This window comes from Mastomys coucha, unplaced genomic scaffold (assembly GCF_008632895.1).
Source record: "Mastomys coucha isolate ucsf_1 unplaced genomic scaffold, UCSF_Mcou_1 pScaffold17, whole genome shotgun sequence".
NCBI classification, from domain to species: Eukaryota; Metazoa; Chordata; class Mammalia; order Rodentia; family Muridae; genus Mastomys; species Mastomys coucha.
Genome location: NW_022196899.1, coordinates 20,199,062 through 20,226,544, shown reverse-complemented (window position 1 = coordinate 20,226,544; position 27,483 = coordinate 20,199,062). Strand labels below are relative to the sequence as shown.

Below are 27,483 nucleotides of genomic sequence, written 5' to 3'. Positions count from 1 at the left end.
GATCAGTTTATGGCAAAATACCTTTTAAATGCACCAAACCACCTCACGTTTTTTCTTCTCCCGGGCCCGGGGAAAGCCTTTATCCATAAGGACTTTCTCAGCATTCCTGGCAAACCATTCCTACCTCTGGATCATAGGTGACATGAGATAAATGCAGATGTCTCTTTAAATTACATTTGCTCACATACAGTTCTTGCTAGCGCCTTACCCTCCCCCTGAGTGTCCTGTTTTAAGTAGGCCACATCCATACCTGTGTCAGGTTAAAAAAAGGAGCGATTTCAAATTTCAAAAGGTGTCTGCTCTTTTTCTATAAGTTTTCCTTCTAAAGGAGTCTTGAAGATTGTACAAAAAGTATGTCTCTAGCTACCCCGTTTTTCTGAAAACAGCACAAAAGCACATTATATTAAATGTCCATATATAAGAATACGTAAGAATAAGAAGTTCCTCTGACAAATAGGATGTATCTACAACCAATAAGAAAACCAGCAGATTGGAGCTGTGTAACAGAGGGAGAGATCCCAACAGACAAATTATATTTTGTTGATTATACAAATTATCAATGTGGTGTTCTGGAAAGCGTTGATAAGGCTAAGATCAACAGGCTGACTTGTCCATGTTTGCAGGCTTGCCTAGGCCACTCCCATACAAGTGTGTGACTATTCACACACTGCGACTATTCCCCCTGATTCACAAATCCCCTTGTTCTCTAGACAGGTCTGCTTCTTTTTCAGGTCATTAGCAATTCACATGATTTTATGGATCTTGACATTTAGGACCCACAGACGAGAGCAGAATACGATGCGTGTCTTTCTGAGGCCAACTCAACTCAATACGATTATCTCCAGTCATATCCATTTTCCTGCAAAAATCTATTGTGCCAATACAGCACTTTCTAGAAATCCATCCCTCTGCTGTTGGGCAAAAGCTTGGTCCGTAACTTAGTGTGAGTAGCGCTGCTCCAAACGCTTGACGTGCAAGTGTCTCTGCGATGTGTTGACGAGGAGGCTCTTGGGTAAGTACTGGGAAGTGGTATAGCTGGATCATTTGGTGATTCTATTTGTTTTTGAGTAACCTTCATACTGATTTCCATAGTGTCTTGACAACTTTACATTCCCATCAGCAGTTCATGAGGCTCCTCCCTTGTCCAAATCCTTTCCGGCATTTGCTATTTCTTTTCTTGACGGCCACCATGCTGTCTTGAATAAGATGGAATCTAACATGTAGATTTATCCGATGGTTAGTGAAGTCTGACATGTTTTCATGTTCAGTGGGCTGTGGGCATTCCATCTTTGGAGGGATTATCTGTTCATTTCAGTGGCCTGTTTATTGGCTGGGCTGTTTAACTTCTTGCTATGTAGCCTGAGTTCTTTGTATATTTTAAGTATTAGTCCTGTCAGCTGTATCGAGAGTGAGGATTATCGGCCATTCTGTAGCCTGTCTTCTCTCTTCACTTGCTTGCTTCAGTGTGTGCTGGGAAGCATTTAAATCTTGTGACGTGCACTTGTCAGTGGTTGGCACTGCTGAGTGACTGGAGTCCCCGGAGGGAAGTCTGTGTGAATGCTAATACCTTAAACTCTTTCTTTTAGTCTTCCTTCTGAAGGTGTCAGAGGTCTTACATTAAGGTTTTTGGTCTATTTGGCATTGCCTTTGATAAAGGGTTAGAGAGAAGGATATAGTTTATTTTTCTATATGTGGTAGCCAGTTTCCCCAGCACCCTTTGCTAATAAAGCTGCCGTTTGTTAATAGATGTTTTTGGCATCCCTGTAGAACAATCAGATAGTTATTAACATGATTTCTGAGTCCTCTATCCGGCCCTATGCTGATTATTCTTATACCAGTACCACGCTGTTCTTATGGCTCTGGTTCTATAGCTTAACTTGATGTCAGGCTATGCTCCTCCTTTTGGTCAGGATTTCTTGGGATATTTGGGGGTTTTCTTTTTGTGCTTCCATGTGGAGTTTAAGATTGCTTGTTTCTATTCGTGTGAAAAATGTTGTTGATGTTTTATGGGGGTTCCATTGAATATGTGGGTTGGTTTGGGCAGAATAGCCATTTTTGTAATACTAACTCTTCTAACCCATGAGCTTCTATTGTGTTGATTTTAAGTTCAACATCCTAGTTTGTCATTGTTTGTTCCATTCCTCAGTGATGTCGCATGGCCTCTATGATCATCTACGTGTCTACAAAAAAAAGAGCCATGCATCTTATGATGCAAAAACGCTCTCTTGCCTCTTACATAACACTGCCTTTCTGTGTTCGGGGTGCTGAAAGGGGTTGGAGAATGGAGCTGCTGGACGTTACTCCGCTGGAGTTATCCTCGGCTGGGGGTGTGTGGTGCGGTCTGTGTGCTGTGACCTGGGCCAGCTTTGGAAGGCCCAATCAGGGAAACACAGGCAGGAAGTCGGGAACTCTGAGATGGAGATGAGTAGATGCTCTCGGTCTTCCTTCAGTATGGTGCTCCTACATGCTGGTGGCTGGAGCCAGCCCTGGGAGGGCTGTTGTAGACTAAGTGGGTGTGAAGCCACATGCAGATGTCTGTGGAATGATGAATGATGCAGAAGAGGAAGGATGCTGCAGACTCAGGCTTCAGGTCAGAACTTGGCTTTGTCTGTTTAATCTGTTGGCTCCTGACTAAGCAGCCAGCGAGGGTTACCACAAGAGAGGGCCACAGGACCATTGACTGAGACAGCAGAAGTCCATCTTCGTCTAGCTTTGCAGCCCGGAGGCTGCAGACTGAGGTGACAGAGGGATTCGTTTCTTCTTCTCTTGGAGATGGCGGATTCCTCCATCTTCTTTCTTCTATTCTCCATGTCTCTGACTCTGTGTCTCTCTGTTTCTCTGTCTCTTTCTCTCTCTTTGGTATTGGTGCTTGAGTCTAGTATCTCCTCAATGCGAGGCATGTGCCTGACCCGTGTGCTACATTCCCAGCTACATTTTATGTGTCTTAATCTCCTCTTTATGACTACACTCATATTGGACTGGTCAAGCAGAGAATTCACTTTAACCCAGACCTCCTTTCAAAGAGCTCATCTCCAAATTAGGCTTATTCTAGGATACAGGGCGTTTGGCACTTTACTTGATTGGCACTTAATATATTTGATGGGGAGACAAATGCCAGTCTATCTGTTTCTAACAGCTAACAGGCTTTCCATGGGGCTTTCTGAATATCTTCGAAGTGGGCATTCTGTCTTAAATTCTGGCTGAAAAAAAAAATTAGTGAAGGTATTTAATCTTCCAGCTTGCTTCCAGAAAGACATTAACAAGACCACAGTCAGGACAGGACGGGAGAAAACTCTCTCCACCCCATTTCTTTTCCAACTGCTAGCAGTGTGAGTGAGTGCTGGCAGGGTAGCTTGGCAAAGCCCTCTCACAGCAGGGATGGGAAGACGAATGCCCAAGAACTTGCACCAGCTTTTCTGCAAGTAGCAGAAGTGTGGTTTTTCCGTGTGGCAGCTTGATCTGCTCCCTGGCAGATCTGTACCCTTGGCTTACAGCTCCAGGCCTTGCACGCGGGCCTTTCTGTGGCTCTCACTGAAGAGGGTGTGCATTTGCAGGAGTGTAGACTCCTCTGATTCCTTTGTCTCCAGCGGCCCTGTCTCCATTCAGGAGATTCCTGAGGGAGTGGCTGAGCCAGCAGACTGTTCACACAACTCGTGAGTAAGAAAGGGATTTTCCAGCTGGCCATGGTGGCACATGTTTGCTATCCCATCACTTAGGAGGTAGAGGCAGGAGGATCAGAAGTTAAAGGACACCCTCGGCTGCAGGAAAGGGGTCTCTTCTCACAACAAAACAAGGAAAGATAGAAAGAAAGATTTCCAAGAGGATGAGGATGTTTTTTTGAAGAACGTTTTTCATAACCTTAAGAAATAATGATTGCTATTAGAGTAGGTACGAGAATATGGGTTGCCGTTGCATTGGATCCTAAATTGTCCTCACGAGGCTTTTTTTTTTTTTTTCTAGAGTCATCTTTTGAACTTTGAACCTCTCTCATATTGCTCTGGTAAAGGAATACAGCAATATTTCATACACTACTCAGTGTAATTACATCAGTGTGTGATCAGTTAATGGAACAATCTAGAAAAAAAATTCAGCCTACATGCTTTATTAAAAACAAAAATTTTATTTTCTGGTACCACGGAGACTAGACTGCAGGAACTGTGTCCGAGTCCTATGTCCCAACTGTGCCTCATTTTCAGCAATAGGGCCCTACCTGCCACCTCTGAGTGGCATCCAAGGGCTACACAACCGTCTCTACTGCTTTGGGGGCGACTTGGCTACACTGACCAACCCGTTCTTATGCCCGACACTCAGCTTTCTTTTTTTTTTCTTTTTTTGATAGTCTATGGTCCTTGGGGGGGAGCAGCTCATATACACCTTCTATGTCTTGTGTAGAATTTTAGCTAAGTGTAAAATAACCTGGTTCCTTGAGGCTTTATCAAACAGGTAAATGGTGTCATTTGTGCTTCATCTCTCTTTCTCAGTCTGTATTGACCAACGGAGGTGGGAAAGTGATTAAACAGTCCTATCGAGCTGTAATACTTAGAAACCATGACAATGGCCTGCATGGTGAGGCATCATCAGCAAAGGTGCAATTAGTGGCCCTCACTTGTCAGTGGTAATGAACAGCTGTCTGAGTGGACTTGAAACAGTCAACCAGAGGGAAGCCATGCACACTGCTTTATGCATTGAAAAGACTATTCTTTCTTCACTGTGGTTTTTAGCACCTTTATTACCAATGAACTGGTTGTAAACACTGCCAATGCAGTGGTCTTCCTATGGCCACCGCCGGTAGTCAGTGCCTCCTAATTCTGTACAAATAGATGGTTGAATGAACAACTAAGATTTCTAGTGTTTTGATAGGAATTTCATTGGCTCTGTAAATATTTTTGGTATTACAGACATTTTCAACAATATTGATTCTTCCAGCACATCGGCACGAGATGTGCTTCCGTTTTCTCCAGGCTCCTCAGTTTTTTTCACCCATGTTTTAGTCTCCTTTGTAGAGATATTTTATCTGTTTGGTTAAAAATGGTTCTTAGGAATTTAATGTGAGCATCCACATCTGTTGCAAATGGGATGGTCTCTTTCATTTCTAGTTTGAACAGTTTGCTACTGGTGTGAGCAATGCTACTAACTTTGTTTTTAATTTTGATGACTTGCTTTATTAATTCTAATGGGTTTTTCATGGAGAGTCTGGGCCAATGGCATACAAGAGTGTCATTGGCAAACAGTGATAATATGATTTCCATGTTGGGTACTCTTTCTTCTCCTCCCCCTTCTTCTTCTGTTCCTCCTCCTCCTCCTTCCTCTTGCTCCTCCTCCTCTCTTCCTCACCCTTCTCTTTTTCTTGAATGATTGCTATATCTCATACTTCCAGCACTGTGTTGAGTTAAAGTGATGGGAATGGGTGTCTGTTGTGTTCTAGAATTTTAGGAGGAAGCTGTCAGCTCTGGCCCACTTGTTTTAATGTTGACTCCTATATTATCACACACAGCTTTATCATGTTGTTGTGTACTCCCTCTAGACCTAAGCATTTTGGTCATAAGGGAAAATGAATTTGATCAAATTTATTGAGATTTTGTTCTTTATCCCATTTTTATTTATCAACTGCTTAAAAATATCCTTATTTCATTCATTTATTTAATATATGAAAATGACACACACACAGAGAAACAAGACTCAGAGAGATACAGAGACAGAGGCAGCATTGTGTGTGGAGGTCAGAAGGCAGTTTGAAGCCAGGAGTTAGTATTTAGTGCTTTTGATCATATAGAGTCTGGGGACTGAACACAGATCTTCAGACTAGGCATCAGGCAACATCCTGTTGGGGCTCCCAATGATCGACTTGAAAATTAGTGATTATTTACCATGACATTAGTCACAAATGTACATAATGGTATTTGTTTATTTTCACTCCAGTACTCTATTGCCAGGCTTCCTCTAGCTGGTCTCCTACTTATTCCTAAAACAGCAGCTCCCTCTGCTTCTGTCTGTCTGTCTGTCTGTCTGTCTGCCTGCCTGCCTGCCTGCCTGCCTGCCTGTCTGTCTGTCTGTCTGTCTGTCTGTCTGTCTGTTTGTCTGTCTGTCTGTGTCTCTTTCTGCCTCTGTCACTCTGTCTCTGTCTCTCCATCCCTAGCCCATTTCGGTACAGTTAGATTGCACATATGAAAGAAGACATTATGTATCCTCTTCTCCCATCATCCTTTCTTATTCCTTATCTCCCTCCTTTTAGGCTTGCTCCTGCCATAGATTTCCCCGTTCTACTTTCAAGTCACAAATGTATTTAAATATATATTGCACATACCAGAGGAAGCATGTATTGTTTGTCTTTCTGAGTCTGGTTTATTTTGCTTAACACAAAGCCCTCCAATTCTATCTATTTTCCTGAAAATGAAATGATTTCTCTTTTTCCACAGCTGAATCAAATGTATTTTATCTGTCTATCTAGATATCACACTTTAAAATATACTCATGTGCTGATTGGCATTTAGGATAACTTCTGTGCTAGTATCATTGTGTTATGTTAATCTGTGTTCCTTGGGATCTAGTCTCAGGAGCAGTAACACATGATGCCTCCGCTTTTCATTTCTTGAGGAAGTGCTGTGCTGGTTTCCATGGTGACTGCTCTGGTTTACACTTCCACCAGTAGTGTGTCTTCATCCTGTTGACCGGGTAGATCACATTCACTGACTTATTGAACCATCCTTGCATCACTAGAATGAACACCCTTTGATTGGTCATTTTAACATATTTGTGTGTTTAATTTTCTATTTTGTTAAACTTTTTATTGACAATCTGTGTCATCAAGGATACTGAGCTGTAGCCATTCTCCTTTGGTTTTGATGTCAGGATAATACCAGGATAATACTGTACTTGGAAGAGCTTCTTCAAATTTTTTTTTTTGTAATAATTTAGGAAGAATTGGTACTAGTCATTCTTTAAATAGAATTCAACAATGAAGGCCCCCTCCTCTTCCTCCTCCTCCTCTCCGTTTTTATTTTTTTTAAAGTAAAAAGCGTTTATTATTTGTTCAATCTCATTTGTCTTGTTGGTCTGCCGAGATTCTCTATTTCCTCTCATCAGGTCCATAGTTCTATAGAAATTGGTCGTTTCTTTCACTCACTCACATATTGTACAATTTCATTTTTTCTCCACAGCTAAATAAAATTTCATTGTGTATAGGTACTACATTTTCATTACCCAGTCCTTAGTTGATGGTCATACAGGCTGATTCATTTTTCTAGCTATTGTAAATAGAGAGGCAACAAACATGGAGAAGTAAGTTTTTCTGTGGATATAGAGTCCTGTAACTTTGATTTTTTTTCAAATCTTATTTTTATGACGATTATTAAACACTTTAACCTCCTTTGTACTCACCAGAGGTAGTGAAAAAGAAAGTATATGGAGGAAGTGGATGTGTTTAAAAAGATTCTTTGGAGTAACTCCTGTTTGTGCTGTCTGGAAATTAGCAGTTCAGTTCATAGGTTAGCAGGCAGTAGCAGCTCCATCCACTTGCAAACAATTTAAGGATATACCAGCAGTCCAGTTCAGTAGAGTAGGGTTAGCAGCGGTGGTGACATGACCTAGCAGAGACAGCCAGGCCTCAGCTTCAGTTCAAGTCAGCAGGAGGGACCCAGAGGGACACCAGGAGAAATTCTCTGCTGTGCCTCTCTCAGGGAAGCAAAGATCCGTGACGACTTGAGACCCACAGGTGTTGTACTTCTAGCTGTACCAGCAAGCCAAGTTCAGTCTCAGTTACTCTGTGGAGTCCTATTTATACACTCCAGACATCATTGTCCTCCACATGCCATCCTCACCGCAGATTCTACCTCAGCATATGCATCTAATCAGCCCGAGTCCACGGAGTCCCCACAAATGCAGTTCCACTACACAGTGTAAGGTGAACCAATACATGTGTGTCATTAGCAAAGAGTCTTTCACCATGTGTCCTTTCATGTGCTTGCTTTAGCACATGAATCCTTCATCATGTATCCTCTCTCCTGAATCTGCTCCAATAAAAAGTTCCTTCATGAGTCTGCCTTAGTCTTTCCTCTGTGTCCACTTCAGAAAAACACATTGTTTGCCCCAGCAAATACCCATCCAATACAACCGACTCTCCAAAGAACCCTAAAGTTTCCACTTCATAGTCTTTTGAGTATATCCTCCAAAATGGCCATGTGGTAGTTCTATGTCTAGCTTTCCAAGGACCCTCCACATTTGTTTCCATAGTGTGTGAAGGAGGAGAAGCCAGGAAACTTGAAAGGAGCTATGGCTGATGTGTTCATGTGAAGACTTACAGGAGAGGAGATGGTGGAGCACAAGTATTATGAATGAGGTTGGACATAATGCAGGGCGAGTTTGGCAAAGGATGAGATGTGGGTAGTAACACCCAACACTAAGGATACGGAAAAGCCACATGGGAATGATATTATCATCTCTCCCCCACCCCCACCCAGCACATGCACACACACAATTATAGTTAACCTGTATGGGGGGAGAGTGGTAACACTTCTCTTCCAAGCCATAAGTTATCAAACAAAAATTCTTGTGCCAGGTATAGGTTCTTTTTTTCAAGTTATTTGGTCATGGGGATACCAGAGACTCACAAAGAACCCAGACCGTTAGTTACCATTGCTTTTGGTCATCCAAAAGCATCTGATGGTAAGACCTTGCTGCTGAAGGACTCATGCACTGGTGACAGGACATGGAGAGATCAAGCCGGTACTGACTTGGAAGCATCCTCTCTCTAGCTAGCTTTATAGCCCTGGAAGGAACTACACAGCTGCTGTGGTAGACTTACATGGGATCAAGCCATTCAACATTCAACAAGTTGCCAGCACTGTTACCCAGCTGTGAACCTCATGGGCTACAACAATGGCCAGCAGCAGGGCAAAATATGCTCCTTGGTGCCATAGTGATGTGATCGTTATGGGATGGGCCAACCAAATGCTTTCTGATTGGATAGAAGGCACATTCCATAGGTTGGAACTCACTTGGTACTACAAAACTGGCTAAGCACCCATGGCTAGAGAGGCCCTAGGTGAAAACCCTCTGCTATTATTTGGCTAGATGGCCATAGCATCAAACTCTCTTTTAAATATTTAACATTTAGATCTACCAATAGCACAGCTCTCAGCCCTCATCCACAGCTTTTTGTTTGTAGTAGTTGATGCAGAGACTGTTCAAAGTGCAGAGAATAGGGCTATGGAGTACTGAGTTGCGCAAGGGACATCTGTTTCAATCCTATCCAACAATGCTCAGGGAACATTAGGTAAGAAGGCCCAGAGATGTCTTCTGGACACGTCAGGGCCACTGTCCTCATGAGCGTAGCTGCTGTGGTTGCCTGCCAGCGTTACATGAGATCAAGCCATTCAACATTCCAGCACTAGCCAGAGAGTAGTGTGAAGGTCCACCCCTGACTGAAGAGCTATTGGCAGTTGATGACTGCAGAGTGTGTGTGTGTGTGTGTGTGTGTGGGAGATAGATAGATAGATAGATAGATAGATAGATAGATAGATAGATAGGTAGATAGATAGATAGACAGACAGACAGATAGATAGAGAAGAAGAGGGGGGGAGAGGTGGTGGGGATGTGGGAAGGTCAGTTTTCTTTAAGCATGGCCTCCCATAGGTTGCTCATGTTCCATGCATGATCATATCCCCATGTGCATGTGAGCAGTTCTAATCGGATTCAGTGGGTTAAAAAAATAATAAGGTGCTAAGAAGTTGCAAGGGGAATGAGAGAATGTCTGGGAGAAGTCAGAGTAGGGACAAGGGATAGATATAATCAAAATATATTTACAAACGTGCAAAAAATTTCAAAAATAAAAAATATATTAAAATTGGAATATTTAGATGTAGCCATTGATATTAAAATACAGGGTTTTTTTTTTTGTGATCAAACTCGTTCCTTGACTTTGAAAATAGAGACCAGATGAATATTTAACTGCTTGTAAAAAGTGTTAAAATTGGAGTCAATTTCTAACGATGTTTCACATCTAATGATGTTGTCCATCCTTCCCGGATGTGTTCCTTTGAGGTAGGTAGATGTGGCCTGTGTGTAGAGAACTACGCTGCAATCGGCCCCAGGTCCTGGTGTTGAGTATACAATGTTGCTAATTATGATCTTCCCACTGATCCTCAGAAGGAAGCTTTGAAACTGGTGCTGTGGGTCCCAGTGAACTCTTCACCGTCTGTCTTGCTTTTGGAAGCCTAGGAGATAATGTGGTAAAGCAGGGGTGTAGGTGAGCTGGCTTCCTCTACAAAGCTCAGGTTATAATAAATTCTCTTAGTATTTCAGCTACGTTAAAAAGAGTCAACCACTGCCCTGAAGTCAGCATGTCAGAGGCTCCAGGGGAGAAGGGAGGAGGCCCACCCATCAGACGATAAAGAAAAGTAAATGTGAATAGACGAGAAGACAAAGCGAGGGGTTCATCTCCCTATCCCACATCCAGAGGTTTGGGTCCTCCCTACAAGAACTTATGAGTGCTTAAAGGATCCCAATAAAGCCCGCAGGAGGTATAATATCCAAAGTGTCTCAAGATGGTGAGATCATTTTACACAGCACCTCCCCCTTTTCTTGACAGGTACCTGATAGGAGTGGTAGAGTAAGTGGGAAATCCTGTCACTTCTAATTAGAAAATGTAATCAAATAATTTTAGAGCATCAAATTATTTCCTTATTGCTCCTGATATTAGTCTTGACCACAATCACAGTAAGTTAATTTGCTTAGGAAATTAGATCTGGAGGGCACCTCAGGACTTTCCCAACCTAATTCGTGGAGATTTGGGGAGGCTTTAAGGGGTTTTCTAAGGATGAACAGCTTTTCCATTTTATAGAATTTAGAATTAGATTTTTATAATATAAATCACTTCCCTTTGAAAAATTAAGGTTTTATCTACTAGGGACATGACAGGAATTTCATACTCTCTCGAAGGTAATTTTGGAAGGGAGGTGGGGGTACTTGTGCTGTGCCCAGTCCAGGAGTTTTGCTTAGTGTGGTCTTCCTGCATTTCCTCCCATTGGAGATCGAAGAGAACTCCCAGTAAAGCCTGGTGACCACCCAGCCACTCAGGAAGTTGGGGATGGGGGGACAGCAAGTTTGAGGCCATTCTGGGCCTCAACTTGGACAGCTTATTGAGATGTCTCAAAATAAAAAGAGGGCTAGTTATATAATTCTGTAGCTGTTGCCCAGTAAGAATGAGAAGATGTTCGTCTGGTATGCATGAGAGTCAAGGTTCAATCCTCAGTATGTTGGAGGGGGGAGAGATAGAGAGAGAGAGAGAGGGAGAGGGAGAGGGAGAGGGGAGAGAAGAGACTGATTCCTGGAAGAGAGAAGAAGATGGAGGCATAATGTAAATGCAAAATCACATTTTATTGTCTTACTGAAAATTGTTTGTTATAGTAATTAGTCGATCCTAATACACAAATAGTAATGAATGAAAATTTGAATTTCACTCATAATCCATTCCCATCTATTGAGCCTTATGGTGTTATAAAAAGTAAAGAAAAACAGCATTTAAAGATAAAATAACAGTTTTTCACTTAGCACTATAATACAAGATTTTATACATGTTATTTTCTTTAATCCTTATAGAATCCATCTAGGTAGGTGTTATTAGGGACTGACTATTATGGTCGTATAGTTCTATTTTCAGAGTAACTGTTATTATGTTCAAAGGAAATTTCCTATACTTGGAAGTTGAGATGGTACCTAGCCTTTAATGGTTACCATAACTCTACATTATTGTATAAATAATAATATAATTTTGAATGATGAGTATAATTTACTAGAAAATGGAAAAATAAAACTCTATAAGTGACATTTTAAAAATTTAATCCCTGTAAATAAATATTGGTTTAATTTGAAAGATTTCAATGCCTTGGAATAGAGGGCAGAGTCTTTTTGAACTATCGCTCCTGTGACTGACTGTCCTGTTTACTATGTCACTCAGGCACTAACTGGGGCCAACATTTCTGTGATTGCACAATTAGTATAATATTATGTTAGAACATACTATGTACTAGTGGATTGTTTTCTCCCGCCACAGAAAACAGTACTTCAACGCTGAAGCTCTATCATGCTGGATAGGAGTTCTTTTAGGAAGCATCAGCCAGTGAATGTCTGTCAGCCCAGGGACGGGAGGGCTGTAGATCTCTTCATGACATAGAGATAAACGATTTAAATTTAGTTTCATTGTCTGTAAGTCAATAATGATTACATGATCAGGTTACTGGTACCTAGGGAAACGGATTTTGATAGTGCTTTCTTAAATTTTCTACTTTGCAATTCTTGCTGTTTAAAAAAGTCATAATAAGTAGCATTTTAGATTCTAAGAATAGTTCATTTCCTTTAGTTTTGTAGTACCTGTGGATGCTATGGATTTTTAGCACATACATAAATGTGGTTTTGTGGACATAATGCAGTCTTGTGTCACATTCACTACTCTGTCTCTCCTCCTCTCTCTCTTTTTAGATAGGGCCCCACTCTTCTTGTTGTTTTGAGACAGGGTGTCTCTCTATGTATTGTAGACTATACTAGAAATTGATATGTAGATCAGGTTGGCCTCAAACGCAAGAGATCTTTCTGCCTTTGCTTCCCAATTAGGTTACATTAGCTGGGGTTAAAACTGTGCATCACCACGCCCAGTGGGCCTCCCCATTTAGTCTAGGCTGTCTTCAAGCTCTGGTCATTCTCACCCTCTAGGCTCCCAGGTGCTGGGATTACAAAAGTGAGGCACTCACCCTGCCTGGCTTCGGTTGGTTGGATTGGATGTGGTGCTTCTATTAACTGAATCACTCAGGTACTTTATAGTTGAAGCTTTTCCTTGTGCTAGTTTTTAATCGTTTGCATTTTGTAGAAAAATTTTATTTGCATGTACTTACAACATAGAACCGAGGAGAGGAAAAAGGTTCACGGTATAATTCCAAGCTCACTTACATAGCTGAGTAACAAGCATGTTAGTTCTGGTGATTCATCTGAGGTCACGGAATTAGAGGTAGAAGCAAGACGAGGACTTGAGTCTCCATTGCTTTCTCCTATCCTGAAGGCTTTTCCTCTTTTAAATTAGCTTGCAAATTCCTGGAAGATCAAGCATTAATCCCCTCCACCATTTTTTTTTTCTCTCCAGGAATAGCTTCTTACTGTAAAGTAAACTAGACTTAGGTTCCAACACTAAGAGTAGAGCAAGTAGGCTCTCTCAAAGCATAACCACACCAAACCCTCTGCATGAGAGTCTTAACACACAGTTGTCACACCTACTGGTCACAGTGAGAGTGTTTGTTTCATTGACACCTCATTAGATTAGTATATACTGGCAACTAGCATTCCCTCTCAGAGGAAAAGTGTGTAGAAATGAAATAATAGGCTTCTTGGTAGGGGAGCTTCCATATTAATGTGTTTAGATTGGTTAGCTTATTCAATGACAAAGTACATATAATTTATAAATAGAATTTAAATTATGCTCTTGTTCTAAAGACGGTGAATAATTTCCCACTTGCGCCTTAGGGGAACACTAGCTGGGTAGAAACTCAAGATTTCCCTGTGTGGGTTTCGGCAGCCTCCAGACTCCTTAGGATGCCACAACACTTTTGTTCTTTATGACTGAAAAATGAATCACCAGGAGGTTTTAAAAGGAGAAGCAGATACACTAGCTGCAATCCCTTTATAAGGACAACTGGATACTAGGAATGAGTCTTAGCCTATGAGTTTGGTGGTAGTGTAAGACATGCTGAAACACTAACTTTTGTCGTCAAACAGCAACGAGTTGTGTTTATTTGGGCTTCTGTTAGCTCATGGACACACCCCAAAGGTCATTTGTTAATTCGATGGGTGTCCTCTGTGCATTTGGTTAAATGCTTGTTAAAATAAGAAGATGAAAAATAAGAGTAAGAAACTAGACATGTTCCCATTTTATAGATGAGGAAACCAGTTATCCACACAGAAACTTCAAGAGAGAGCTAGCACTGAAATCATGTATATCTCCATCAAGGCCTTTTGGCTCTTGAGACTCAGAAGCAGGATCGACAGACTTGTCCAGCCAACCGAGATGGACTTCCAAGTATGGGAAGATTTCTTGCCTATGGCTCCAGAGGACAAGGGTGAAATTCTAGGCAGAAGACAAAAGTTCAAGCCATCTTCATCCAAGGAAAGAGTTTGTCTTCGAGGTGAGTGGCTCCTTGCAGAGCTGCCGAGCTGCTGGGCCCCAAGCAAGGATGAAGAGTGTGTCAGAACCCATCAAAAGAGATGATTGCACCCAACTGATGTCACTCAGAGTTTGTCTTTGGTGTCTGCCTCCCTGAAATCTCTTTTCTCCCTCAGGTTTCAACCTTGCCTGCCCACCAGACATTTCCCATCTTTTCTTATTTCTCTTATTTGCCTGCAATTAGTGTCATCTAGGCTATGCCATCAGATTCCAGGAATGTGATTCTATGAGACTTCTGGCTTCCTATATATGACTACCGATCATGTCACCTAGCATCAGGGTATCTCAGAGGGAGAATAATCATGTCTATGATAAACTCAATGGCTTTGCCAAAATTGGCATGTGTGCATGTATAGCATATGAGTCGATATGTATTATATAGGGGTATATGTCTATGTGCTGAATTACAAGAGCAAGCTGTAGCGTCAAGTGATACTAATAAATAAAAGTGTTACTGCCCTCAAAGTCTCACGAAAGAGCTCTAGTGGCCTCTGAGGTTGGCTTCTGAGGGCTGAGGAATGAAGAAGGGATAGATGGAGACTTGTGTATTAACTAATACTTTCCATAGCTCTAGAGCTGGTTTGAAATAATCTGCCCAAGGTTCTCCGGAGGTTATTGCTTCTCACAGCTTGTTGACTCCTACCGCAGGCTGCACTACATATAAGAACACTTACATTTTCTTGCAAAAAAAGAAACAGGTTAGCTTCATAGTTAATTTATGATCCTGAGAAAAATCAAATATGTCATATGCTAAAAGTTGACATTTGAAATGCCAAGGTCTCATTATTTAGGAGAAGGGAACTTGTTATGAAAAAGAAAATGATTCAACTCAGGTACAGGTAGAACAGAGTGTCTTCAGAAATGAGTGGTGAAAAAAATAATCATGTGAATTGAAGAAAAGCGAGAACTTAACTTTTTAAATTGTCTGCAGCACCCTCCAAAGGATGACAGAAAAAAAAATTAAAAGCTCCGAGTCTTCAGATTATCCTACACCTAGGGGAGCACAGCTTTAAAAGTCCCATGACCTCATGGGGTATAATTGTACGTCTCCAACTGTTAAGAAAGTGACCTCAATTTCTCTGCAAGCTTGTAAATCAATATCCCATAAAAACCTGTGGGAAATAGAATAGATAGCCATAAAACCTCTGCATTTGGTTTTGCTCATAATAGTTTTTATTATTTATTTTTTCAGGTGCAAACCAAAAATGAGGGAAGAGGCCTTTGAAGATTTCAGCTGGAAAGCAAAGTCTTTGTGCCAACAACATCCTGGTACCCTAGGAGGAGGGCTACAGGAGCTGGGACACACCAAACAGTGAGGCTTCAATTCACCCAAGTGGGAGGAGCCTCAGCTTGCCCCTATAGGTAACTGTTTATTCCTCTAAAAACCAAGCTACCCCAAATACTTTTTTTAGAAGAGAGAAGAGACAAGGATAGAGACACAGAGACACAGAGACACAGACAGACAGAATTTGACTATGAGCTTCCCGGGTCACTGACAGACATGACTGCAAAACCAAATCGGGGCCACTAACTGCCTCACACAATTCCATAGGCTAGGGCAGAGTAAACCTTTCTCAAGAGGGACTGAGGAGTCATTTTCTTGCCACTGTTCTCTAAGGAATCTCAAAGATCTATGTGCAACTGAAGATCCCTGCCAACACAGGAAGGCAGTCCCTAGGCTGCCCCCTGCAGTCACATTCTGAGGCACTGGCAGGGACTCCTGCCTCCAGTACCGGAGGCTGACAAAAGAGCCGTTTATTCCGCAGAGACTTAGGGCACCAGGGGCAAGCAGTTTCTGGAGAGATGGCACTTCGGCTGAATTCACACTGAGGTGAAGTAACTATTCCACTCTGTCGGGAAGGGGCTTATGCCCCGAGCATGCTGTGGGTGGTTGAAGGAGTGGGGTAGTGTGTTTGGAGAAGGGCGAAGCGAAAGCAAGCCCATTTACTTGGCGGCGTGGATAAATCAAATGCCTAACATCGTAGTGACATACTGATGTGAATTCACATACGTGTATGGTTCAGGCTCTGCCTTCCTTCTTTCTCCCCCTCTCCGCCTTTCCCTTTCTTCTCCTCTGCTGAATGCCCAGGACATGGAACACCACTGAAGAACCACACAAAGTCACACAACCAGCAAACAATGTCACGGTCACTATCTCCTTCGTGGGAACACTCAACCTTGGATCAAACATACGCCTCATTACACCTTTCAGTTAAAAGTGAGCCTCTCCTACTGCCAGGCCGCCTCAAATAGCATCAAAGCAAAATGAAACACAGGCAGCATTTAACAACGCTGGTAACCATGGAAACATATCATTAAAGAATATATAAACAGGAATGAATAATTAGATGAGAAATTCATTTCCATATTTATCTTTTTTCCCCAAGAGCCAGGAAAAGAAGCTCTCATTTGCCTCGAATTTCAATTTGGACACCTCCTCTTTAGCCTGCCTTGTAATTGGAAAAAAAAAAAAAAGGACGTTTTTGGAAAATGGGAATTTCAATATTACCTATCTTAATAGACAAATTTCTTTGTAGGCAAGTGACTTCAGAACAACTCAGTGTCCACTGTGGTCTAGCTGTGATGCGGAAGACAGGCAAGGTCACTGAAGCATTGGGGTGGGGCACTCATGATGGGACAGGGACGGCAATGACTCATGTTTAACAGCTGGAAACATGAGGGACCTAACATGGAATTCCATCTACAGTGTGGACAGACAGATGCAGACCCTCCCAGTGTTTTACCCTCGTGCAGCTCCAGCTCAGCTGCCTGGTAGCCTAAGCTGGTCATGAGCTTAGCAAACTGGAAATGTGCTTACAAACATTTAGTCCAAGAACAGTGCGTTGGAATCACTCGGTGGGGCAGGTGTGTTAGAGGGGCCCCACTACTGGTGGTTTGATTTAATTGTTAACTCAATACATCATAGAATCCTCTGTGAAGAGAGTCTCAAAGAGAGGTTGTATATGCTGAGAGTCAGCCTGTGAGAGGGTTGTCTTAATTAAGTTAACCAGTGTGGTAAACCCAGCCCAACATGGGCAGCATTCCCTAGGTGGGTGGGTGGGGGGATCCAGAACTGCATTGGAATCAAGCTGAGTGTAGGCAAGCAAGCAAGCAAGCAAGCACAAACACATGCATTACTTTCTTCTCCTGATTATGGATGCGATGTGTCGGTGTTTGAAGTTCCTGCCTTGGCTTACCCATAATGATGCACCATAAACTTGAAGTATAAGCTGAAGAAGATCCCTTCTTCCCCCAAGTTGCTTTCTGTTAGGGAAGTTTGGTCATAGCAACAGAAACGAAACAGGATCACCACTCAAGCCGGGAGATTCTAATTCAGTCGCTACTGAGCACCGGTCCTCGAGATCCTCAAGATCCACTGAGGTGCGCCTACTACTTTACCACAGAAAAGCCTAAGCTAGTAGATACAATACCTGTACATTTGTTGGGCTCTACACCCACCGCCCCCCACAGCTATATTGTATACACGACTCTGTCCTGGTTCTGTGGCGGGCAGAACTTCCTAGTACTTGGGCTGGATCGTGTGGCTTCCTTCAGCCTTCTTGATAGGAGCTAGCATTTCTCTTAGAACGCCACGATTGCTCCTAAGAATACACAGTAGGTAGCTAGCAGTCAAAAGAGGTAGAAAGATGCGCTTGGCACCCTTGCACTCCTCAGCTTGGAGCCGAGCCTAACGGAGATGAGCCTGCATCATCCAAATCTCAGCCAGCCTGGTTACTGGGAGTTTTATAGTGGTTGGCACCGGACATCATCACAGCACTAGCCGATCCCGTACAGAAATGAAGCTGGGTGTTAGCGGCAGACTCAGACTTGCAGCTCCGGGTTCCCCAGCCCTGCACTGTCCATCTCACTGTTTGCTTTCCTGTTGGGAGTGGGCAGCAGTGAGTCCCTGGACCCGTTGCCTTCCCTGGGTCCTTTTGCTTCACCCACGTCTCTCAACCCCAGGAGGCTTCGTCAGTTTTTTTTTTCAGTTGCTTCTCTACTAACTCCTGTTCCTTTCGTGGATGTATTTTCATGTTTCCAAAGAGTCTAGAGGACACCCACTCTTCCCCAGTGCATTCAGAGGTCACCATGACTGAGCTGAGCTCTCCTAGGTCAAATGTAGTTTGCATTTGACTTGAGGCTGACGAGAGAGCTGGTGCCAAGTCCTGGGAATTTAGACACAATGCATGGCATTTGATGGAGAACGTATCCTTGGCTTTGGTGCTCCTCAAAGTATGCCTAATCTGAAGAATGTGCAGTAACAAGGCTGCCTTCAGACACTAGGCATCTGTGTTTACAAGCTCTCTGATGGACAAGGCCAACCAAGTTAAATAAACAGATAACGAATACTGGCCATTAACTGAAATACTCACATGATATTTCTAGTTTGTTCCTTTCTCTGGGAAACTTTCTCACAGGGAGGCTCATCTCTAAGGAACACATTTTTTTTCTCTCTCTAGAAAATGTAGGTGTTTTATTCGATATAATGATAGATGTTTCTAGCTCCTTAACCTCACTTTACCTGTAATTTCATGTTGAAGGTTTTATTTTTGTTCTGAGGCAGAGATGTAAGTTTTCACCAAGTAAATGAGTAATATCGGGATGACTTTGCAATATCAAGGGGGAAAAAAAAGGAGTAGAAAGTTAGGTTTTATTATTAGTTTCGACTCCCCACTCACTCCGGGGGTAACATATGATATGTGACTTTCTGGATGTGCCAGAGGCTTCTACGTGATTGTGAGTTTCCTGATGACCAACTTGGACAGAAGAAATGCATAGCCAATCCCTGGGACTTTCGTGAGGGCGTGGAAACCAACCACTGCAAAGGATCCTGGATGTCTGCAGCATTTTCCACAGGGTCTGGTGAGTCTCGAATAAAACAGAAGCCAAAAAAAATTCACCTACAACTTTGACCTTAAAACATATATGCCCATGTACAGAGGAATGTTGCATGATTTCATAACTAAAGAAATTCATCTCTCCCTTTTGATGTTTTTCGTTTTAAAAACTGTGTTAACTAATTAAGAGAGTTGCTCTCGTTTTTCAGGATATTCACTGGGAACTAACTGTGTAGTATATATTCTATGAGAATATATATCCTTTATATAGTATATATCCTTTCTTTCATATACAAAATACATATGTGTGTAGGTATGTGACTTATAGTCATCACATAATTGCATATACATATGTGGTGCAGTGTGATCATTTGGTTCATATATACAACACACCATGAACTAATCAGGGCAATTAGCATTTTTTTGCATAATCACTGAATTCCTTAATTACAGAACAATGATGGCAAAAATGTTCTCAGTTAGATGTTAGTGGCTTTGGCTTCATATCAAACTAATTTTTTAATTTGATTGATTGATTAAACAACTTATTATTGAATGGCATTTTGCAATGTGCTTTGATGGCACCATGGCAGAAAGGCAGAATATTAAGCAGTGGTATGCATTTTAATTATTTTACAGTCTTGTAATTCTTTCTTGTATAAAATATCTTATGGTAGAATACAATTGTTTCCCCTACAACCCTCAAGGGAGGCATTCCAAAACTCTCCCAACAGATTCTTGAAACTATGGATTGTACCTCATCCTACATAAATTCGATATGCTCACACCACACACAGATCTATCCTAAAACATAGTTTGTAATTTAGGCACCGTGAGAGATTAGCAACAGAGACAAGTAGAACAGTTTTGAATGTGTCTTCCTTTTTCTCTCAGAATGTCTTACTGCTTCTTCACCATTTCACTTGAAGGATGCACTTCATATATTCTCTTCTACATGTGTGAGCCACTGATTCTTACTTGAGGGGTAATTACTAAAGATATATGACAACTTAACACAAGTACTCTATACTACGATCAATGGTCTGGTAGTTGAAATGCCTACTGTGGGACTTAACAGGTGAACTATTCCTTCATGTTAGTCAGAACGGCATACAATTTAATGTACATTGAGTCCCCCTCCCCTCCTCCTCTTCCCATTCTCTCTTTCCTCCCTCCCCCCGCCCCCCCGTCCCAATTCTTTCAACATGGTCTCACTAGGTGTCCTTGCTTGAACTGGATCTCATCATGTAGATGATGCTGGCCTACAAGTCACCAAAAAAGTCCACCTGCCTCTGCTTACAGAGTGCTAGGATTACAGGTGTGAGCCAACACACCTGGCCCTCATTTAGTATTTTCAAGCCTCTGTTGACTGTGGGTATCTGGAGCTGAAGAAAGAGATACTGTTCATGAGGAGGGATGCCATGTGTGGACCCTCAAGACAGAGTGATGCCTGTCTGTCTATCTCTGTATCCCTAACATGTATTATGTGCTTACACAGTTACTCAGTGGCACGTGAGAATGAATAATGGAGACCCCTTGAGTATATGAGAAAGGTATTCACCAACTTCAAATGTGCACAAATGACTGAGTTGTAAAGATCTGAAGTTTGAATGTCTATAGTAAAATTGACCGAAGCACTCTATGACAAGAGCATGCTTGGGGCTATTTTTTGGTTTTGGTGCTAGAAGCATATGTCTCCTCTAGGCCCAATATCAAGAACAAAAGGGTTTGCTGTAATAATGCTGTATAAAGAGAAGGTGTGAATCAGTGGCTCGAACACTGAAGTGCACGGGAATACCTTAGGAGTCAATCTGGTGCACTGAATTCTTTGGGCATGTGAGTGAAAAGTCCAGTTCTTTGTTTTATCCTTTGAGAGTAGAAGGATCACACCAAAAACAAACAAACAAAACCAGAAAACTTTTTAGTGAGCTTCCTTAGGAAGCAATACAGGCCATTGATGGTTTTGCAATGGAGAACGTTTCAATGCCAAGTACAACTTGAATTGGGTGGGACATCTCAGCATTCTCTGCACAGATGGAGGACCTGTGAAGTTGGCACTGCCTCCGCCTTTGCTGTTTCACTGCAGAGAGAGAGGCTCCACATGTCAGGCTCTCTACACAGGCATGTGTTGGTGTCAACAGCTTTTCCAACAGTCCCCAAAGAGGGCTCCCTCCTGCTGTGAAAGTCCTTGGCTTCCTCAGAGCCAAGAGCTCCAACTGGAACAGTGGAGCTGTTTCAGGAGCCTTTGTCGAGATGCAGGAGCCCAACGCGAAGTTCCTTCCTATTACAGAAGCTTCTATGAAGAAAGGAGGTTTAGAAAGGATTCTGTTTGGCTAATTTTTTTTTTAATGTATTTTTTTCCAAGTAAAGAAAACTTAGACCAGTTTGATAATGGGCTCATTCCAGAACATAGCTTTGGGATGACTGACATCTTAGCCTTGTGAGTTAGGTGAATCTTTGGTGTGAAGATGCTGAAGTCAACTGTGGGTAGCACTGTGGGACGACCTGTTTCCTGTCCTTTTTCTAATTGGCAACTTTAAATGAGCCACCTGGGGTCAAATAACTAGGAACTTTCCAGCCCTGGCACGGAGACTGACAATATCTTAAGAATTGTCAGTAGGGACAGTCTATAGACACATGGCAAATAGTTTATCTTAAAATTGGAAGAAATTGCTGCCATAGATAAAATTGATGATGTCACCCTAATAAGGCCCTCAGTGGCCCAAGGAAATGAAGTGATGTAATACCAATTCAAGCAGAAGATGTTGGTATTTCTTGATGAGTGTTTATACACATATGGGATGCTATGACTCCATCTGCAATCGGTGATTTTGTTAGTGCAAGTTTTACTATTTGCTGCCATCAAAATGAAACACTGAAACTCATACTATGTCAAGTATTTCAGCTTCTTATATCAGGAAAATTACAACCTTATAGTAGAGTAAAAGTCATAAGTCTTTCTCAGTACTGCTTTGGTATTTGGATTGTGCTTAGGCCAATTTCTAATGCAATGAGATAAATAAACATGACCCCGTGTCTGTCTGTCTGTCTTTTGCCTCTGCCTCTGCCTTTCTGTGCCAATGTAGCCCATGCTACGCTTCAACTCAGGATCTTTCTGTTCAGCCTCCCTAGTGACAGATGACAGGCAGGTGCCACCTTGCTGGGCTCTGCTTAATGGCTGCTCACTGGATGTGTAGATGCCATCTGTATGTCTACAGGCCGTGACATCAGGGAGCGTGGTGAAGCTGAGAAGAGAACCAGGCATCCCGTCCTTTCTGCTGAAGCCTCTTTGGCTGAAGCCGGAGACTGATGTTACTGTTTCTAGTTGAGGTTAGAACTCATCTGAGTCAGGGGGGCGCTCTTTTCACTACACAGGTGCTTCCAATGAAAAGAATACAATAAAGGTGTGTTTTCCATATCACTTATTAATATAGAATAAGAAAATAAAGGACTTGTGATATTAATTTTTGTCATTGTGAAGATGTACATATTGCCGAGTGGAGGTTATTTTCTTACTTTAGTGTGAATGAAATGAGGATATTATGTTCTTTGTAAACCAGCTTCTTCTGCTTAGAAGTATCCGGCTCTAGATCTTCTTTATCCCTACACTAGCTGCATCCCCCGCCCCCATTTTGATACAGGAAGGTCAGCATTCACACAGGACGTGCTGGTTCACTGAATGAATAACTCAACCCCGGCATTTGTAAGGGACCTATTCAACACGAGACTTGCCGGTCCCTTCTGGAGATTCGGATCCTCTCTTGTTTCTTTTTAAGATCGCTTTGAGAGCCATCAGTCGAGTGTGCGCGTGTCTGCAGCACGTTGCTTGCTTGTTTTCATATCTACGACTCTGGAAAGAGTTTAAAAATGGTGTTTAAAAGTATGCGCATGCGCATCAGTTTGGGGGTCGCGCATGTGAGTGCAGGTGCTCTCAGAGGGCGGAGGAAGGTATTTTATTGTTGCACGGATGAGTTTGTAGGTGGTGGTAAGCTTCCAGATGCTGCGAACTGGATGTTCTCGCCCTGTCTCCAGCTTCTATAACTGTGTTTTTTACTTTTTATTTTTGTTCATTTGTTAGTGTTTCTAATTTGTTAGTGTTTATCTAATTACTATTAGGAATGTCTTTTTGGGGGGGATTAAAATTATTTTTCTGAAACCCACTTTTTTTTTCTTTTTCTATTTTTCCATTTAGATGGCAGGTCTCAAGTGCAGCAAGGGTAATTTAAAAATGAAAATCTATTTTTTCCTAGTAGTAGGTAAACTGAGCTTTAAGTGTTTAAATGGAAACACGTAAGTTACTGAGTCTTTTAAATGGAAGGAGACTGAACGAGTGATTCTCAAGTTTTCCTTGCTCGTCTGAGAAGTGATGGCTTCTCCTTGGGTTCTGAGAGGACACCCTGCTATCATTTTCAACAAGTGACAGAGTATTCGCTATTGTCCAGTTTTCAATAGTAAACATCATCCATTAATACCCCTCATCCTTTTATTATCCAAAATCGTGTGACTAACATCACTTCAGATATTTGGCTTTAAAACTTGTAACTCAAAAAGAATGTATGAAAAAGCAAAATGTATTTTAAAGGATACATTGTCATAGTCTGCCTGGGGCATTGTTCTTGGATGTCTAAAATTTATATTGAGTTGTAAAACTCAAGAAGGGGCCAAGGGTTAACAACCCTAAATTTTGCACTTAAAATTAGTTTCAGAAATCTACTTTATTATAAGTCCATTACCACTGGGCAGCACCTGTCTGATTGATTTGCCCAGAGCTCCCTTTTTCTGTGGTCCTTTGAGCACCCATCCTCCCTGGCTGGGGCATCAATTGTTTACCTGCCAATACAGTTTGATGAGCTTGCTCACACAGTGTTCGCTCCCTCCACAGAGCCAGAACATGTAGTCCGCGATCATGGCACTCCTTAGAACAAGAACAGATGTAAAATACCATGAATTTATAAGGCAGCGGGAAAACTATAATAAGCAGCATGCACAAACACTATACAACATTTCACAATGCACACATTTAACTGGAGTAAGATTAAGCAAAAAAAAAAAAAAAAAAAAAAACAAAGCACATCTTTAGGATGTAGAATGTAGATAGCTTTGCGATTCAAGCTACGTGGAAACTGTAGAGGAAATGATCCGTCTGTCTTCTACATGGATCTTCCATTTATAAAACCCAAGAAAACTTAAAAGGTTGCCAGACATGTTTATGCTTTGTTTTTGGTTCTTTTGTATGAAACCTCAAACGATGTACAGAATGGCAGATCCCAAAGGCCTATGTTTGTGGGGCTGGGCTTCATAGCAGCTCTATGCTGCACCTTGCGCATAGGTTTTAAGATGTCTCCAAGACAAGCCCAGCTCTGGGCTATTAGGTGGGTATTTAAGCACACCTCAGACTTTACCTGAGTTAAAAGATTATTTATCTTTGATTAAATTTGCCTTTCTACAACTGAAAAAAAAAAAAAAACACTCCAATTCAACAGACAACCTCTTCCTCCCAACTTTGTGTCTAATTGAATTAGCTTCCGGATCCAGAGCGTACAGAGACTGCATTGGTCTTATTAAGCTGAGGGGGATATTAAAACTATTGTGGAATGGATATTAATTCATTACTTAGCACCCCTTGGAAAAACAGTTTACTTTTATGGCTGTTTCTTTGCTATGCTTCTCTATTTCTTTTTCCCCAGAGATTACAAATCCAATTAAATGTGACTAGAAGTGATTCCAAATTGTCACGTTAGCCAATTAAACATATAATAATCCTGTGTACCTAATCACTAGTACCGAAAGTTTATTTATTTAAGTAGAGCTATCACTGTGTACTTCTGCGTGTTTTTCTTATCTTCGCCTGCAGATACGTGTTGTTTCTTGACATCACTGTAAATTGAATTAGAAATGTTCCTTCCCTAAATATAGGCTGTCTGAGGCACAGCATCTATAAACCCACTATCACACTTTCCTCAAAGAATTAAAACATTTACATTCTTGCTCAGGACAGACAAAAATTAGGACTTCAGACACTAACAATGGGGCTGGCGAGATGGCTCAGTGGGTAGGAGTATTTGCTGGGCAAGCATGAAGACCTGAGCAGAGATCCCCAGCGTCCATATAAAAGCCAGACACAGTTATACATGTGTGTATCTGTCTCTAGCCACAGAGCTGTGGATGCGGACAGGGTGTCAATGCAGCTTGTTGTCAACTTAGCTCCATGTTCAGTAAGAGCCCATCTTGGGGGATAAGGTGTGAGAGAGAGAAAGCAGCTTATCTCATGTCCTCTTCTGGATTCTGCAAGCATGTGCAAGTATGTTTGTGGCCTCTTCTCTCTCTCTCTCTCTCTGTCTCTGTCTCTGTCTCTGTCTCTCTCTCTCTCTCTCTCTCTCACACACACACACACACATGAGCACACACATGAGTGCACATGGGCAAACACACTAACAATGGAAGTACAACATTGTTCAAGCAGCAGCATTTGGAGGATTGCTCAACTCAATGTTTGATTCATCTGACTAGAATATTGGAAAGGAGGTGTATATTAACATTTCAGTGAAGGACAGTTATCTTCTAAGACTCCTGCCACGTTTCCCAAAGGCTGTAATAATCAGACAAGGTATTCTCGGAAGCTTTGACATTGTGTGAACACGTATAGAACATGGACAAATGATGAGAACAATAGGTGTTAGGAGGCAAAGTTGCATTTCAGATGTTTGCATCTGGTAGAGGTATTTGGAAAGTCTTCTCATATTGACCCAAACACAAGTCAGCTTGCCACGTAGGTGCCTCCAACCTACCATGTTTAGCTGTTGGTTCTCATTGGAAGGGATGAATAGAAAACCTCGAAGAAACGCGCTCCCCAGGGCAGCACTTGCTGTTTTTCTAGGAGTTGGGGACTCTGTTGTCATCCTAGAGAATCTGTATTCCGATTTCTCCTTCCACTGGAATTTGGCTTTAGGAATAGGGCTCAGAAATAGGTTCAAATTGGGAGGTAAGTCAGAAAGCATCGGGTACCTGCATCTGCTTCCCTGTGGACATGGCGGCCATGCTTCTAGCATCTGCCTTCTTCTTCCTGTCAGAGCCCTGCTGCACAGATGAGTCTCGGGAACCAGTCTAAGTGTGTGGAGACATATGACAAGGGATGGAAGCATTATGCCTTGTGGCATTTGTGAGCCAACTGATAAGGCATTTTCATTGTCTTGAATCTTTTTTTTTTAAAAAGGGCAAAGACAGCCAATATCCTTCCACTGAGCATCTCTAAGGATTTAAGTCCCATGTGAGAGCCAGGCTCTGGCAAACTGGCCATACAAACCAAATGCAAACACTTTCCACTCTTCTTCCTGCTCTCCATCAGGTGTCTGTCGTCGTCGTCCTGAACGCCAGTCAGCATGACTCAGGGTCACTCCTGCCTTTGTTTCACTGTAGGCGTTCCCTGCGTCAGCCAAGGGTGTTTGTGCTCTCTGGTCAGAAGATCATAGGAGCTCATTCCCTTTACTGAAGTTAGGACTTCATTATCTGTCAGTTTGTAACTGCTAAGCGCCACATGGAACACTTTGCGGGGTAGAATGTGAACCCAACACACCAGCTTCCACATGGGATCTCAGTCAGTCGAGCCAGCCATGCAAACCACTCGGACAATTCTCCCACTCGTTCAGACTCCCCTTGCTTCCTGGAGGCTTCCTGGCGGCTCACAAAGATGGCCGTCCTACCCTAAGTTTTGTTTGCCTTAACTCCTCCAGCTACTGCCTTCCTTTCCTTCTCCATTAATTGAACCAAACAAAAGCAGACACACCGAGAGAGAGAAGCCCTTTCTAAAAGCCACATGCGCTCTCTAGGTGACATTACTCTCTGAGAGAAAGCAAGCGCAAGCAGGACTCTGTTTCTTCCAGTGTCACTAGAAGGTTCCATATTGCCCAGGGTGGTGGCTCGCCTCCGTTCTAGGCGACATGCACTGGGTATAGGGACGGTGTCCCTTCCTGCTTGGTTACCAGTCTTAGCCTCCTAGGACTTGAGCCGGGGGCAGTCTGGCCTTAGGGCGATTTCTCTGTCCACAGTTAACAGTGATTTTTTTGCACCGGAGGTGTGGTGACAATGGAGAGACAACCTAATTTGTCCAATATGAATCCCAATGCAAGCTAGCTCACAGGGGAGCTTAATACATGCTAATGGATGCTGACGTGCTTATCACATAAATGAGAGAGGAAGGTGCCAGGAGGCACACTGGCCTGATGTGGTGTGTCGAAGATTATGTTCAGTGTGACGCCTCCAGTCATGTGTCAACCGTTACTGCTTTCCTGCAAGCAAATCTACTATTGCTTTGATACTCTGTTTGAATTCATTTTATGGAACTGTCACTGAAGTCACATGTGTTTACTCCACGCATCTGTTAAATGTGAAAGGGCTGGAATCCAGCGCATGTACGGATACAGTCATAAGTACTTATGCCATCAT

The 27,483-nt window shown here is 42.3% G+C and overlaps 1 protein-coding gene across 2 annotated transcripts in view; it reads right to left on the bottom strand.

The window, feature by feature from the left end:
* Spata16 (spermatogenesis associated 16) overlaps positions 1 to 27,483 on the bottom strand; it is a 302,009-nt gene that overhangs the window by 94,338 nt on the left and 180,188 nt on the right. For both annotated transcript variants that reach the window (XM_031376462.1, XM_031376463.1), the window contains one exon: positions 23,872 to 23,956. In XM_031376462.1, the coding sequence (XP_031232322.1) occupies positions 23,872 to 23,956 (85 nt within the window). The remainder of the gene's footprint in view (positions 1 to 23,871; positions 23,957 to 27,483) is intronic.